This window comes from Diadema antillarum, unplaced genomic scaffold (genome assembly GCF_040938485.1).
Source record: "Diadema antillarum isolate AM-2024a unplaced genomic scaffold, OU_Dant_1.0 scf00000177, whole genome shotgun sequence".
Taxonomy (NCBI): domain Eukaryota; kingdom Metazoa; phylum Echinodermata; class Echinoidea; order Diadematoida; family Diadematidae; genus Diadema; species Diadema antillarum.
In genome coordinates, this window is record NW_027271066.1 from 24,709 (window position 1) to 42,697 (window position 17,989).

Below are 17,989 nucleotides of genomic sequence, written 5' to 3' on the forward strand. Positions count from 1 at the left end.
TCACCAGTCGCTCGTAAGTCGTTCGTAACTTTACGAACAGCTTTATGAAACACCCCCCTGATAACCATCGAACGCATCACGCATGCGCAGTTCGAGAAGAAGTAAAGTATGCTCAAGGAGGTGGAAAGAGATTACCGTAGTACAATGTATATCTCTCTCCATCTCCCTGGTACTCACGCTGTATTAGCGGGTGCTAAAAGTCACAGGCATCGTGATGTCCAAAACCATGTAGACGACGTGTGCTGCGTCGAAAATATTCACTGGACAATTAGTAATGCTTTATTCTCTTTTCATCTGAAATTAAGAGGGATGCGGTATATCAAAACAGCTATCAACTGTTTTTTTTTTATTCAAATCATCAGACGAACTGATTGTGAGGTGAAATTTCTGTAAAGACGGATGTGGCCATCTTCTATACAGTACAGTATTCTGTTTAAACTTGCGACTTATGTCCGATTTCGTAAAAGGTATTAATCTGTTCATGGACCCTACCACAAAATTGTGGTAGGGTCCATGTTCTGTTTTATGAGTAAACTAAAGTCAACTTGAAGATCCCGGGGAATCCTGTTTTGCCGATAAGTTTTGGAAAACAAAACCCTTTGAATTCTCTTCTTATTCGAAAGGAAATCATGAATGGACATTATATGAAATTCACAGATCCAACGCGACATGAGCCTGTTCAGAGTGTAGGCCTATTTTGAGGTGATTTTTCAGTGATTTTCCCTGATATTTAGTAACACGCATGTCCAGCGGGTGAGAAGACATTGTTTCATTCAAAATGTTGCGATGATAGTACCTGCATGATACACTGTAGGGCCTACTTTCAAGAAGCTTTTGGAGCTCCTTGGCCAATTTGTGTTACAGGCAAAGAGTATACGCTTCTATACTCTTTGGTTACAGGTGTTTACTTTTCGGATCGCTACGCAAGATTTGCAGCCACTGTTATGTGCACCTTTGCTAAGTATGACAAGTGCACAACCAGCGCATCGATCGCGCAGCATGTTTACAAACGCCACTACCACAGATAACTACGAACTGAGGTGCCATGGCTGACGACGAAGAAGAACTGCTGCGAAATGAAGAATTAGAGCATGAAGAAGGGAGCGACGATGAACAAGGTCAAGACGGGGATGACGACGACGAGGATGACAACGGTAATCATGTAACGTTTAGAAATTATTCTATTTGTTGTTTACAGTTTCTGGCCCAGGACATGACACGGACTCAGCAGTCTGCTAGCCCCACACGTTCATAATTGTGTTTGCAGCGGACCCAAAGCTAGCTGCGCTGTCATTTCTTGGACATCGCGTTTAACTGTAGGTTCAGTACACCTCCCACGTCACGAAAGTGGCGCAGACAAGCGCAGGCACTGGTTTGAACAGAGATGACATTATGACAAGTATTGCCACAGACGTGCTTACACATATAATTTGCATTTCCCCCCGCAAAATGTGAGGTTAGAACGCAGAATATGAAAAGATTCTGTACAGACTGTATTTGATTTTTGATGTTAAAAAGCACTGTCGCTCTTAAACTGACACTGACTGCAGTGCTGTACATGTAGGAACTGTAGTGCTAAGTTTATAATGTAGATGTTTGACTAGATACCGGTCTTTAGTAGGATTAATGTTTAGGCGGTCTAGTCTAGTCATACATTCATTATACAATGATACGCTGTGATGTGGATAGTGGATTGACTGCTTCAATATTGATGCTACAACAATTTGTGCATTAGATTACAAGTTCTGCAATATTTTTTTTTTGTGTAGGACCTACTTTCGACTGTTTTTGGTCTGTTATTAGTGTAAGCATTTGCCTGTTATTCGGATGGCGGGAATTGCATTGTAGATATTACAGGTTGCTGTCAAGGATAGCACTACTAGCTACATCTGTATACGTACACTGTAGAAGGCATCGCATGATTACAGATTGCAATCAAAGTGATAGCAGCAGGTTATTAGTAATGGTGAATAGAAAATGGTTGACTTGATGATCAACTGCATGTCTGCTTATAACATGCTAATCAGAGATATACAACTGTACTACATGTATATTACATAATACCCCACCTCTCATACATCCTCAGCTCAGAGATACTCGATGCACATTTACCACTGTTACTGTACATCAAGAATGTGCTTGCAATAAAAAAGGAGATAAGTTTCAAGAAACCATGATGTACCCCAAAAAATGTCTGATCTGTAAACCAGCTACTGTTTATTTATTTACTACTATTCATTATTTATTATAGTATTTTTTAACCCATATGACATGTAGAGTTCCTGAGCCAAAGTTTGCTACAGTGAGTAATTTGTTTCACGCAAGTACATTTTGTAAAATTCACTTTCACAAGCTTATGTACAATTTTGTGTATATGTGTATGTACATTTCTTGTGTCATGGATTCATTGTTGTTGTTGAATGTATGATGGTGGATATATAGCAGTTTATTTAACTGGTCCAAAACTTGTATTTTAAAAGAAAAAAGATGTGTGTGCATGCTATTACAGCATTTTTCACATTACTGGTATTCTGGAGCACATACATTTGTATGGGCTTATTCTATTTAATTTCATTTTTTTTTTCAATGAATACTTCAATGAAGGTGTGAGTGTTCATAGGAGACAGTGAAGTCATAATCTTTTTTTTTTGTCTGTTTTACAATGTACCTGTGGCGATTGTCATCTCTTCATGCAGATATCAACATCTTTGAAAGACTGAGATTGCAGATACGAGGAAGGGTGGACCAAGACAGTGTCAGCAAGAGGCCAGACAAAATAACCTATGACCCTTCAAGGCCAACAACGCATTCGGTGGGTTAGTGGAATGGTTCAAGTGATTATGTTAGAAGGAATTATATGCTTAAGTTAATCTTAACTATTTCTATCAATAAAAACCCAGTTGACAGTGACAACTTTCAGCTGATCAGTCGAGCAGGATAGCAGAGATTTTCATGGCCATTTTGTTTTGCCAGTTGAAAACTGCAGATGTGCTTCCAGGCACCGTTTCTTGAAAGTTGTCAGCCCTGGCAAGTTGTTAGTCTCTGACAATTTTAGTGGAATCCCTGGTTTCAATTGGCTGAGAAGCTTTGGTCACTGGCTGTTACTATGGTAATCAGAGACTGACAACTTTGCAGGGCTGACAACTTTTATAAAATGGTGCCTAGGTGATCACTTTCCAGACTCTTCCTTGTACATAGTATACTTTGTATCTATTAGAGCAATTGATTGAGGTCAATATCTGTACTTGGGTTCACTTTCCTCCTCCTCCTCCTCCTCCCCCTCATCTTCCTCCTACTCCTCATCTTCACCAATTATTGACCAATACCATTATTGTCTACACCCTTTAACCTATCTTGGGTTCATTTTCGGAACAATTAAATCAAACTGCACAAATGGGATATCCTGCTAAGTATTGCTGCCTCTCTGATCCACTTTCTGTCTGCAGTATCTGGGTTCCGACCTGGAGGAATACAGTGGCCGGACGGTGCTTGATGATGAATGCTCTGTGTCTCTGCCCCTGGTCCAGTTTCCAGGCGTGGTTCTTGTTCCGGGAGAGACCCTTCCCTTGCACCTCTTCAATCCTCGGCTGATCAGCATGATGAAACACATATTACACAACAATCGCACATTTGGCATGCTGTATGAGAGGTTCGAGAGACATTTCATAACCATCGTTTTTCTTTTTCTTTTTTTTTTCTTTTTTTTTTTTTGGGGGGGTCCATTTGGAAGACACTGCATCCAGCATTCTGGCAGCATTCCACTGCACTCGTTTGATTTGATTCTCATTGATTTGAATTCAGATACAATTTTTGATTTGGATACATTGTTTCTGCATGGAAAAATTAAATGCATCACCCCAAAAAACAAACAAGTCATGGTAGTTTGCATATGATAGAGGGTAAATATTAAGACAAATTTTCACGAAAGGGACAAAATAAAGTTGGTAAAATAAGATTATCAAAAGTATAGTATACTGTAGGAGCATTCCGTGTTGATGTTCAAAAATCTAACCATTAATATTTTCCATCCCTGCTTCTACTTTCACCATACCTGGACTTACTGTGAGTTTCAAATTGATCAACACTGATCAATTACATTCATACTTCAGGTTGGAAATTTGTTTTGGAAGAAAAATCAAGAGCCTATATTTTTTTGGTAGTGTTTGACTTTATCTAAAGTGAATCAAAGTTTGTTTAGTTATGTGATAATTTAACACATACATGTATCTACAAGTTCTTGATGTCTTCATTAAATGCACTTTATGTTTATTTACTTGTTTAAGGAATCAATAAGGATAGATCCTATAAAGAAACATGTTTCATATTCACAAAATTTCACGATGCACTGTTTGCAGATTGCAGAATAGGTCATTGTTACCATTCAAGTTTTCATGGATAGATGAAAATGACATCCTCATCTCAAATGCAGCCGGGACAGAGCCGCCAGACATGATGGCAACATCCCAGACGTGGGAACGACAGCAGAGATCTTCAGTGCCAAGGAGGAGGATGAGGGAGGGGTGGAGACGATGCGAATCAAGGCCATGGGAAGACAGAGGTTTAAGGTGATGGAGACAAGGCGACAGACGGACGGGTAAGACCATATGCTCAGATCCTTTGTCTCATCCAAAGGGTTACTCACAGATAATAAACAAAACTAGAAAAGCACTTGGAGAGTGCAGACCTCCGCCACGCAGCTCATTTCAACCATACACGTATGCTGAAAATCGCTCCATTTCCCAATGCAGAAACCTTTGGTTTGTGTCATCAGCTTCCAGCAGCATGACACATAGCCCCAAGCAGAGCACACACTTTATTATAATACTGTGGAAAAATGAAATAAATTCGAACTTGAACTTGAAGATATAGCCAGGTTTTGCTGGAAGTTTGGGCGAAGTGAACATGACTCTCTTTTTAACTGCAGGATTCTGATTGGTCACTGTACATGACTCTCTTTGACTGCAGAATTCTGATTGGTCACTGCACATGACTCTCTTTGACTGCAGGATTCTGATTGGTCACTTTACATCACTCTCTCTGACTGCAGGATTCTGATTGGTCACTGTACATGACCCTCTTTCACTGCAGGATTCTGATTGGTCACTGTACATGATTCTCTTTGACTGCAGGATTCTGATTGGTCACTTTACATGACCCTTTGACTGCAGGATTCTGATTGGTCACTTTACATGACTCTTTGATGCAGGATTCTGATTGGTCACTGTACATGACTCTTTGACTGCAAGATTTTGATTGGTCAATGTACATGACATTCTTTGACTGCAGGATTCTGATTGGTCACTGTACATGACTATTTCACTGCAGGATTCTAATTGGTCACTGTACATGATTCTCTTTGACTGCAGGATTCTGATTGGTCACTTTACATGACTCTTTGACTGCGGGATTCTAATTGGTCACTGTACATGACTCTCTTTGATGCAGGATTCTGATTGGTCACTGTACATGACTCTCTTTGACTGCAAGATTTTGATTGGTCAATGTACATGACTTTCTTTGACTGCAGGATTCTGATTGGTCACTGTACATGACTCTCTTTTACTGCAGGATTCTAATTGGTCACTTTACATGACTCTTTGACTGCAGGATTCTGATTGGTCAGGTGATGATCCTGCCAGAGAGGAAGGTGGCAGACCCCTTACAGTGCATCCGCTGCCATTCCCTGGACCGCAGGAGGATCGTACCCCACCACATCGCCCCCTCCCGCAGCGACGGAGGGGTGCGGTGGCTGAAGGAAAGGCGGAAGCGGTACCTCTCAGAGGCCAACTTTACCTGGTGGCCCCCCTGGGTCTACGAGATGTATGATTGTGTGAGTTTGTGGGGTTAGAAATGAAAAGGACATTTCTTTGATGGGGAGGAGGGGGAGGGGGGTAGTTGATGGGAAGGGTAAAAGGAGGAATACAATGTCTTGTTTGGAAATCATTGCTTTGGAAGAAAGGGGTTGACTGTGATGATGGCACTTTAGGTCAATCTAAATCACAGCAATCACTGAGGAAATTGGTGGGCATACGGAGAATGATCGGTGTTTATAAGATGGAATTCCACACCAGTCATGGTCAGGGTGAGTTTGATGAATAAAGTAAAATCAATTGAAGAGAATTTGAGAAATTTATCAGACTTGGACATGAAATTAGAAAATAGAAAGTTATGGAATTCTAAAGAAAGGTAGTGTAACATTTTCTTATGTACAGTCACTCTCACAATGAGATGGAAAAAAAATAGTACTGGTACTCTAGGTTCTGTAGTAGATATGCAAATTAGACATCTCCTGTACTAGCCAACTGTATATTCAGACTTTGACCCTATTTGTACTGCTGTGGCCTCTGATTGTGAGTTTTATGGGTTATTTCACTGGACTTCATCCTTGATGTTTGTTGGCAGGATGTGCTGATGATGAGGATCAAACAAGAGCTGAGTGGCTGGTATGAAAACTCCATGCAGCTGAAGACGGTGCCAGCTAACCCATCAGGTAAGAGTTAAGTTTCCTCCTTAGTTTGGGTTTCACCAGGCACTTTTTTTCCCTCAAGGCTCACTGAATAGAACGGTCATGTAATTTGTTCAGATTCTATGCATGCTTTGTTCACAAAAGCTGCCCTTAACAACCACAAAGCTTGCTCCATTTAGCAACAGATAAGTGAATTGCTGCGTATGGAACTTAGTGGGAGGGAGCAGGTGAACTCGGCTGAAGGCCAACTTTGCATATTTTGCTCAAACGCACAACTACGCACAAACGGATCACTGAATCACAACATGCAACGGTACATTGAAAGAGTCCTGGCCAGTGTCTAAAAATGTATTTCAAGCATAGCTTGCAATTTTCTCTACAACTTTGCTGCACTGCATTTATAGCATAAATGCTTCTGTAAAGAGGCTTTGAAAAAGAATGTTTTCCAAAAGCACTTGTGTATTTCGGTTGCACTTGTCTATTTCAGTCTGAGAATAATGTGGCACACAGGTCCACCCCAGGACACACAAAGTTCAAATGGTTTTACAGTGTGACATAGTTCACAGTGACCCAAGTCAACAGTATTGCTTGCCATCTCATCTTACTGCAGACTTCTCATTCTGGGTGGCCAGTAACATGCCCCTGGATGACAGCCAGAGAATCAGCCTGCTGAGGATAAACTCTGCTGTGCAGCGGCTCAGAAGGGAACTAGAACTCTTACAGAAAGTATGACCTTTGAACTGTGAGGTGGTGATGAACTCACTTCAAATTTGTTTTTCTCCTTAAAGTCACTGTTGGGCAGGGGGTGGAGTGTTTTAATAGCACTTTTGCTTTTCACTTCTTATGAGATTTGCTCTTCCTTTCAAGTGATCCTATGTCTGGAAAGCAATTTCTTGTATTTTTCTTTCCTTAGGTATAAACATATGTATATATACAATGTATTCAAACTGTATAACCAAAAAAAAAGTTTTGAAATGTGCATGCAGTCATAACTTTGTCGGGTTGGAAGGGAAATGAAATATTGGATGTTCACCAAGCCATGAATGAACAACAGCAGTTAATTCATTTCCTAACGATTACATAAATGTGTGCTGTCATTATCTTTTTCCATCAGAACAATGATGCACATTCAGTGCATGTTTCTCAAAACTGCGCCCCCTTCCCACCCCACCCCCCAAGAAAGTTAAGCTTTTCTTTCATTTTTTTTTAAAAACTAACCCATGACCTCACTTGCCACTCAATGCTTTGGAAAATATATGAGATAATGTATTTGAGGTAGTTTTGCTTTGCAGACAGATATGAAGATAATTGTACATGACTGGCAGCATACAATTACAACTTTAACAACTCCACTCATTAAAAATGATGTTTTTTAGCCCCAAATATTTCATGCCTGCAAAGGATGCAATGGTCACTTTTTCTCTTCATTTCCACCTCATATCCCATAGTGTACAATGCTCTGCTGTGGAGAGTGCTACACTCAGATTGCAAATAAAAGCGATGTCTTCAGGTAAGTAGTTTTAACGCCTTATAAATCATCCTTGTGAGTTCATTTTGTTATCTCTGAGCAAATTGTGGGAGTGGCTGATTATGTGTACATTGATAGTAGAAAATTGTACTGGACATCAATCAAGGCATAATGAAGTTGTGTATGTATCAGTGCTGTGTATTGTGAGGCAAGTTTTCTAGCCAAGTAGATGAAAAAATTGTTTGCAGTAGAAGAGGATTTAAAGTATTATTACCATATCAGACATCTGAGCTGTAGTTCTACAAAATTGTATTCCACTCGTTTTATGTGCCAGCAGCTTGAACAAGGGTGTAATTCTTATATCCCCCTCTTTTACAAATGCCTATGGGATTTACGTGTTAAGAAATAGGGGAATATAGCATTCAGGCACTTGAGGACTCGATGATGAAAATTTGCTGTTGATGTGAGTTTTGCAACAGAGGGCAAATCCCATATGCTATCACATAGAAATAGGAGATGGTCGCAGCACAGTGTGTAAGCGCTTGTGTGACTGTGTGTGCTGGCTGTTATGCATGCTGCATGCCTGAGCTGTGCATGTGTGCATCCGTGGTATGGATGTAGCGTAGTAGTGGTGTAGAGCTCAAGCTGGCACCAATTGGAAATTCATTGTGAAGTTGAAAAAAGTTTACATTGAAATAGTTTATGTTACTGCTCAAGATGTGGGTAACAATACTGAAACCGGCATGGACTGGTTGCTTTCTGGGGATACGACATTAATCGCCCTCACTAGAATTGTAAGTAATAATAAAAATATAAACTGGCTACTTTCGGGGGATACAGCATTAATTGCTTTCACTAGAATTGTATTGCCCTCGTCTTCGACACGGGCAATACAATTCTAGTTCAGGCGATAAATGTCGTATCCCTCTCAGGGCCAGTCCATATTATATTGATATACTCAGGATGCTGAAAACTTCTCTCAAGAACAGGTGGTAAAAAAACAAAAGGTTGGAGATTTGAATCAGATGGGGGCTAGTAATGGTGGTGGGCAAAATTCTCTAAACTCCATGATCAGAACAACAAAGTGGAGTACATGCAAGTCCCATTTCCCCTTTGCTCCTATCCAGCATGTCGCTGGATGGACCGATGGCTGCGTACGTCAATCCGGGAGGGTACGTCCACGAAACGCTGACCGTCTACCGCGCCCAGAATCTGAATCTCGTCGGGCGGCCGTCTAAAGAGAACAGCTGGTTTCCAGGGTAAGTCGGCAGTATAGGACATGCTTGAACTACCAGCAGTTTTCAATGCTAGGTTGTGTTGCATAGCTGTGACCTTCATGGTAATGATATATGTTGCAATAGTTGTAGTGGTATTTGTGTGGAAAGTATTAGGATTAATGATGGGAAGAGGAGAAGTAGCAGTAATAGCAGTTGGAAGTAGTAGTAGAAGTAGCAGAAGTGGAAGTACTGTAGACTCTCGTAATAAATGACACTGATATATATTCAACTCTTATCATTACAAAGTAATTTTCTTGCCCCAAATAAAAAGTTCAAAGACTTTTAATGTTTTATGTCTATTTTAAACAAAAAGATATCTCAAGTAATTGACTGGTCCTACGTGAGTAGTTGTTGTATTAGTAGTAACAAAGTAGCTGTATTGTTGTTGGAGCAGTATTAGCTGTTGGAGTAATAGTGAAAGCTTTTGAAATATTGGTGAATATAGTGGGTGATGGTATTTGCAATGGTGATGGAGAGTGGCAGATTTTCTGTTCAAAATACCATTGTCCAGTGTTTTCATTCCATTTGACATTGTATGAGAAAGGATGGTGATTGGACATTGACAAAACTCATATTATGATATTACCTTATTGTCCCCGCCGAACGAGTTCGAGCAGGGGACTATGAAACGGGCTCCGTACGTGTGTGTGTCCGTGTGTCCGTGTGTCCGTCCGTCCGTCCGTCCGTCCGTCCGTCCGTGTGTCCGTCCGTGTGTGCGTCCGTGTGTGATCAAAACGTTCAAAATGCTACTCCTTCGTCATTTCTAACCCAATTTTGATTCTGTTTGCTTTATATGATAGCACTACATGGGAGCTTTGAAACTTCTATACAGAATTTCAATTGTGACCTTTGACCTTGACCTTTGACCTATATTGTACATTTTGCTTCAAAATGCTACTCCTTCGCCATTTCTAACCCGATTTTGATTCCGTTTGCTTTATATGATGGCACTAGGTGAGGGCTTCAAAACTTCTACACAGAATTTTGACCTTTGACTTCTTTGACCTTTGACCTTGATTTTTGACCTATATTGTACATTTTGCTACAAAATGCTACTCCTTTGCCATTTGTAACCCGATTTCAATTCCGTTTGCTTTAAGTGATGGCACTAGGTGAGGGCTTCAAAACTTCTACACAGAATTTTGACCTTTGACTTCTTTGACCTTTGACCTTGATTTTTGACCTATATTGCACATTGCCTACAAAATGCTACTCCTTCGCCATTTCTAACCCGATTTTGATTCCGTTTGCTTTATGTGATGGCACTAGGTGAGGGCTTCAAAACTTCTACACAGAATTTTGACCTTTGACTTCTTTGACCTTTGACCTTGATTTTTGACCTATATTGTACATTTTGCTACAAAATGCTACTCCTTTGCCATTTGTAACCCGATTTCAATTCCGTTTGCTTTAAGTGATGGCACTAGGTGAGGGCTTCAAAACTTCTACACAGAATTTTGACCTTTGACTTCTTTGACCTTTGACCTTGATTTTTGACCTATATTGCACATTGCCTACAAAATGCTACTCCTTCGCCATTTCTAACCCGATTTCGATTCCGTTTGCTTTATGTGATGGCACTAGGTGAGGGCTTCAAAACTTCTACATAGAATTTTGACCTTTGACTTCTTTGACCTTTGACCTTCATCTTTTTACCTATATTGTGCATTTTGCTACTAAATGCTACTTCCGGCGGGGACATATATTACGCACCGCGTAATTTCTACTTTTCCTTGTTATGGTTAGTAATTGGGAGATATGTAGCATTATGATATTTCTTGTATGGGCAGAGTCATAAAAAAAAAAACCCTATAAAACTGGAATCAGGAAGAGAGATGGGTTAACCCTAACTTACCGGGGGGGGGGGGGCATAATGCCCCCCCCCCCCCCTCGACAAATTCCGCGACCATTCTGCCACGCAAAATTTTTTGACCCAGGTAAGTTAGGGTTGAAATGACACCTCTCCCCACTACCAGTCACTATCTTAGGTTACTGCACACCACTATGAATGATAACTTTCATGTAGTCAAACAGTCACGACAGGTATATTCACCACATAATGAACTAAATTTTTGACTTGGTGTGCAATTAGTGTTTCTACATTCAGTCCATTTAGTTAACTTGGCTTTATCATAGCAATTTTCTGCTGGTGGTTGTATGATAGCACACAGAAAGAAATTTGAAGACAAAAATGACAGATGAATCGGACACAAAAATTCATCGTCAAATGCATGTGTCTGCCCCCTTCCCTATCTCCTTTTTGACCAGCTACGCCTGGACCATACTCCAGTGTCGCAACTGCACGAGTCACCTGGGCTGGAAGTTCACCGCTGTGGAGAGGAGGCTGCGGCCAGAGAAGTTCTGGGGCCTGACACGGTCGGCTTTGAAGACGGGTCTCCAGACGGATGAAGAGGAACACAGCTTCCCTCTAGAGTAGACAAATCAACAGCTCTGGGGTTCCTAGAACCATGAGCGTGGTGCCAGTGCACACCCCACCAAATATTTGAAATAAAGGGGAGGGGCTTATTAACCCTCAAGGGGGAGTTCCAGACCAGTTAAAAGATAGTCTGAAAAGAAAGACTAAAATCTTGTAAGCACAATAGTGAAAATTTACGACTCAAACTTGGACAAAGCTTAGGGATGTTCACTATTTCACTATTTTTGTTTTTTATTTTTTGCAAAATGGTTCTGAAACAGTTGATATGAATGAGCTGATGATGTCATCACCTCAAGAATTTCCCTTAATTGTGTCCCCCCAAAATAATGAAAATTCAATTATTCTGCTGTCAAATTGTAAAACAGAATGTCATTCTTGGCTGAATGAATTCAAAATATATTAGTCAGATATGTTACTGTATGATTAGGATTTGAAACTGGGGCATAATTGATTTTGCATGAAAGAGGAAATTTCAGGATTTTGTGTACAAAGTATATGACAAGGTGTGAGGTGATGACATCATCAACTCACTCATTTGTATATTCATGTTGACTGTTTAAAAAATGTTCTATGAAAATTTCCAAAACTTCACAATTTCATTACTTCCTTAGATCAAAATTGCACTGTTGTGCTTATGAAATGTTACTCTTTCTTATTACATGACCTTTTAACTGGTCTGATTTCCCCTTTACCATGCCTCTCAATGTGCCCAGTGCCCAAAATGCTAACCAGTCAGTACCACATCTGATTGGATATGTAGGGGAAATAAGAGTACAGGCGACTCCTGTTATAACGAAGTCCTTGTCGGGACTGGCAGTTTTCTTTGGTTGCATTGAAATTTCATCATAGCCGAATAACAAAGTATATCATAAAGATATATAGACAGAAATTTTGTCACCTGAATTTGCACTTTGTTTAAATGAGAGCCTCGTTATATCCATGTTCATGATAAAGGGAGTGCACTGTTCTTATTTCTGGCGAAGATTAAAGGCAATCAAGGTAAACTTGATGCTAAGTGATGATCTAATCAGGGGAATCAGTCATGCGTATTTCACAATCGACCACAAAATCAACAGGCACCCAGAATGACTGTGTGTAGGTGGCTAGTAAACGCAAAAAGGGCACTTTGCACCAGGGCATGCATATGCAAGTGTGACCTGTTCAGGGTTACCCCTCTCCCCCCAGCTAATATTTCAAAATAGATTATTTATTTATTGTCAATCCTAAGATTGATGCCTTCCTTCAGCTTATCATGTTGAATGTGATCCCCATACATAGATACATTCAGAGATGAGAATGGGACATTTGAGAGCTACAAGGACATTGGTGGTACATGAGAAATACTCTACGTAATGCCTATTTGCCTTCCAGTTTATTGCAATAGAAACAATGAGCATATCAAACAATGCTACAACCGTTGTACTGGGTAGTATACATATATGAAAACAACACTGCAGTCTCCTATTCAATGATATCCATCAAATTGATACTTCATCCTCATGTGGTGTATATACCTAAACCAGGGCTCGACACTAACGGTGGCCCGGGGCCACCAAAAATGAAAGTCGGGCCACCAAATTTCAGAAAAGGGCAAATTTGGTGGCCCACCTCGGGCCACCAAAATTGTTTGAAAAGTTTGTCAATAAATTTGTAACTTTTTGTGCCGGAAATGCATAAATGCATGCAGTGAGTGTGCGACTTATCAAAAAAAAATAATAGACTTTTATCAATTTTTTTTTTTGGGCCACCAAATTTTTCTCTCGGGCCACCAAAAATTTGAAATGGATGATTTTGGTGGCCCCATCGGGCCACCGAAAAATAAAGTTAGTGTCGAGCCCTGCCTAAACAATACTTTAACTTCATTATACCATAATACTGCAACTACACATACCATGGTATATGATGAAAAACATTTCTTTACTTGCATTATAACATGATACCATATAATACTTACTGTTTGAAGATCAAACAAAAAGGCATTGCATGATCATAGTAGATGATGTATTACTGTTCAACTTCCAGTTGTGTCCAGTTTTCATTGCCAAATATTCAAGTCAGATGTTTTGATAGGCCAAGGTTGCAACGTTAGCCCATTTGTTCCTCTTGTCGTGATAGACACAACAGTAGATCTGCTCTGTAAAAAGCTGAATAATATGTCAAAAAACAGTATTATGTCATGATTACAACAGATGGTTTGAAAACATTAACTTGAAAATGTATTTCATACTTTATACCTTGGGGGTTTGTCCATATGTGCTCTCAATATCATGCCAATGTCATGCATGCCAGATGCCTTGTCACATTGCAATCAAAATTTTGATAACCCAGCTTTGGAGTGCAGATTGACCTGAAATGTAGTACAGACTTTATACCGTGGGAAGTCCTCCATGTGTGCTCTCAATATCATTATGTCAGATGCCTTGTTACATTGCAACCACTATTTTGATAACCCAGTTTCGGAGTGCAGATTGTGCAAGATGTAGGGTTGGTGTGGGGCAAGGGTCGATCATGTGATTGTCGTACAGAGGGTGTTTTTTTTCTGTGGTATCATTTTAATGGTCAAGATCAGTGGCATGACTCATAATAATTATTAATAGCTGACCCTGTTCTTGGTAGAACGTGATAAAACTTTGTTGCTCTTTGACCAAAGTTCAAACACTGGAAAAATTGTACATCAATTTGACAATTGCTGACAAGTTTGCTGTGGCAATATGAGACCTGAACCTTATGGCTTTAAAATGGAATGCATGAACATTAATAACATCATACAATGTAGGTTCAGTGTTATAACCCAAATACATAGACACATTACTTCTTTGTGTGCACACAAGCTCATCATATAGGATATCAGATGGCTATTGACTGTGTCTTCGTGTATCCTGGGTGTTTTGTGAAAGTGATAACAGTTGTCCATGTCATAATTATAATTTGTCATTAGAGTGGAATAAGGCTATGAAATTTTGGAAGATCTTTTTATTTTCTCATCAAACAGTAACTGTGGTAATTCTCATCCTTGCGAGAGTGTTTGTCAGGTATAAGCATGTTGAGGAATGATGTAAAAACCATAATCGTACAGAACAGGTGAGATTAAGTACACTTATTCAAATTACATAGCATCTTGACTTGTAAAGCTGATAAGTAATCTAGTATAAAGTATATTCATGTGGTACACAAACCCCCCCCCTCCCCCCGCGCCTACCAATCCAGAAAAGGCTGTTCATATGTAGATCATGGGTAGAGTACAATATAATATCACAAACTGCAAAATACAGGTGTATATCATTGAATATTGACTTTTGTGCTTCATACGTATGTATATCACAAGTGATACAGAAAGGAAGCAGCCAACTAGTAGACATCACATAAATTCTGCTACTTCCCTCCAGCATTGATGTTCAATAGATGTGCATTAAAGCCACTGTGTTTGAGTTCAAATCTTATCATGTTATGCTGTAATGACAGGAGTGCAGTGTGCAAACATCACACACAGATTTAAAGGTGGTTTATTGACAGGAGTATGTACCAGTATTCCATTTTTCCTATTTCCCGTTGAAATGGAGGTGCTGCTTTCTTGCTGTACTGTCAGCGTATAGCCACAATTGTATCTTACTGTGAATGATTGTGCAAATAACACACTCATGGCATAGTACAACTCAGAAAATGAAGGTTTAGAAGTTAACAATGATGCGATAGTAATCTTATTTACCATCTGTACACTCACATTTATGGATGCATACCTTTGCTGGAGATGTAAGTTCAAGTCACACCAGGTTTACTTTTATTGTTGCTTCTCATGCCTTGATTGCAATGAACTGAAATAACTTCTTATAAAGTGAGAAATTTCATCCTGGAACAACAGCAAAACCCACCAAAGAACAAACATGTAACAATCAGAACTTTTCCGAAAAGGCAGATTGGTCTCCCCACCCCTCCCCCAAATGGTTTGATTCATATCGATCTCATCTTATGCTTCGGGACAAATTCGTACCCTGCGCATTGTTGAAATGAGGTATAATCAGTTTAATTAAGCATAGAAAACTGGGATAATCGAGTGCAAATTTAATCCCAATCTCGCCGTCATGTTCACATGTTGGAGTTACGAGGCCATATCGACTCAAAGCTACAGGGGCTGTAGAACTGATGCCAAGCGGAATCGTGTCTAACGTTATTATATTTCTCCAATTCGGTTTCAAGCATGTTGATTTACAGATGAATTTTTTATTATATTAATGTATTCATTCAAATGCGAGGTTTGTTACACCTTTATTCACCCACAAACTTTTACTGTGCAAATGCCAGCTTTAGAGTTGTAGAACAGTGGGGCACAGCGATTAAAACAAGCTTTCATTTTCTGTGTACCCCATTTTTCATGAGATGTATTTTCCCATTATTTTGCCACCAAAAGCTGTATTGTATGTATATGAAGAAGATGTCTCTTTATCTCTTTCTGCCCAACAGGATAAAATCCTTTGAGTGTTGAGTATAAATGCAATAAAATATTATGGTGAATGTTGTATGCAGTATATATGTAGTTTTGTGTAGCATTCTTGGTTGGGTCAAAGGTCAAGTTATTCCTTATCTTGTGAGGGTTTTCTTTCAGCCAGCACTTATATTACTTGCCAGGACTTAAGTGTGAATGATCATATGCTTGAGTTTGTATATATGTGTTTATATATATATATAAACATATATATACAAACTCAAGCATATATATATATATATATATATATATGTATACATATATATACATATATATATATATATACATATATATATATATATATACATATATATATGATGTGTATATATATACACATATGTGTGTATATATATATACATATACACTATATATAATGCTGTTTATATATTATGCATGTACATTCATTTGTCTTTAAGTATTTGTTAATTTATGTAAGCATTAATGCACACACACACGTACAGTTGGTACATAGGTATATGGTTAGATTCAGGTGTAGATGCAGATATGGTGTTAAATTACTGATGACGATGTCGCGAGTTAAGCGAAAATAAATGCAGATGTAAAAAAAAGCAACAGCAAACAAACACTGAAAGGCTCATGGGACATTTTTTGTACAACGTAGTAGGCAAAAGAGGAAAAATTCACGAGTAAAAAAAAAAACTTTGGTGGTCAAGGGAATTCCAAATGATTGCCTCTTGGATAAGCAGTATGATTTCACAAAGATGGAACCACAGGAATGGAAAAGAAAATGAAACGCAATGTACTAGCATTGAACCATCAAGGCCTAGGAGCATTTGCTGCAGAAATTATCTTGTAATCATTAAACTGACAACGGTGAATTTCACTGCGTATACTTATATTGGAGAAACATTACATTAGGGAACGGGTTGATATTCATTATAAATAAATCATTAAATTCATTAGAGAAACAGAAAAGTAGTTGTTTAACCCTAAAGGGGCCGGGCTTTTTGGGCTATGCTCAGACCGGGGGGGGGGGGGGGGGGGGGGGGGGGGGAATGGATTCCGCCCCCCCCCCCCCCGAGATCTCGGCCATCGGTGGTGCGATCGCGATGAAATTTTGCATGCGTCAGACCCACGTCAAAATCTACAAGATGGTGTCATAAAATTCTTTGAAACAATCAATTTCTAATTTTAATTAATTAATTATGCAAATTAAGCTCAAGATCATATTTTAGCCTAATTAAAAGCATTGAGAGTCTAATTTTTGATCTGTAAATCTGTTTTAGCATATTCAACAATTGTACATCACAAAAACTTCCAAAACTCATTTCAATTCTTATGTATTTCATTGTTTTCAGAATTTCTTATGTATTTCCCTGTTTTTCGACTTTTGTTTTTTCTTTGTTTTTTCATTGGAAATTGTCACTGACCACTCTTCTACCATAATTAGCACAAAATTAATCAATGAAAGTGATTAATTGTAAAAATAATTAGGTTTTTATGACTTTCATGACAGAGCACCGTTTTCCATAGGAAATGTACACAAAATCCGACAAAATTGTGCCCGTTTTTTGGCGACATTCCGTTACAAAAATGGGCGTGGCTTCGCAAAAGTATGCGCGGACGTTGCAAATTTGGTCTCAAAAGTTGCGCGAGACTTGAACAAAGAAAGTCAAGAAGCCTCGCGACGAGGCCTTCTCGCGTTAAAGAATTATAGCGCGAAACGTCGAGGGGGGGGGGGCGGATTCCGCCCCCCCCCGGCCCTTTTAGGGTTAAACCCTGTTGCCAATTTAAGAAGCAGTTATAAATTTGAAAGAAAGAGGCTTCTGAAAATTCAGCAGCTGAAATAAACAAAACTAGACGGATGAAAGGGACTCAATGAGACAATTTCATTCTTACT

The 17,989-nt window shown here is 39.3% G+C and overlaps 1 protein-coding gene across 1 annotated transcript; it reads left to right on the top strand.

The window, feature by feature from the left end:
• The first annotated feature begins 1,019 nt into the window (after positions 1–1,019).
• On the top strand, positions 1,020–12,138 carry LOC139722907 (protein cereblon-like). The gene is made up of 10 exons (XM_071634187.1): positions 1,020–1,154; positions 2,697–2,812; positions 3,447–3,649; positions 4,430–4,594; positions 5,608–5,830; positions 6,403–6,490; positions 7,077–7,192; positions 7,915–7,976; positions 9,062–9,193; positions 11,480–12,138. The coding sequence occupies exons 1-10, from the start codon at positions 1,046–1,048 to the stop codon at positions 11,646–11,648; spliced, it is 1,383 nt and encodes a 460-aa protein (XP_071490288.1). The 5' UTR covers positions 1,020–1,045; the 3' UTR covers positions 11,649–12,138.
• Positions 12,139–17,989: the final 5,851 nt, after the last annotated feature.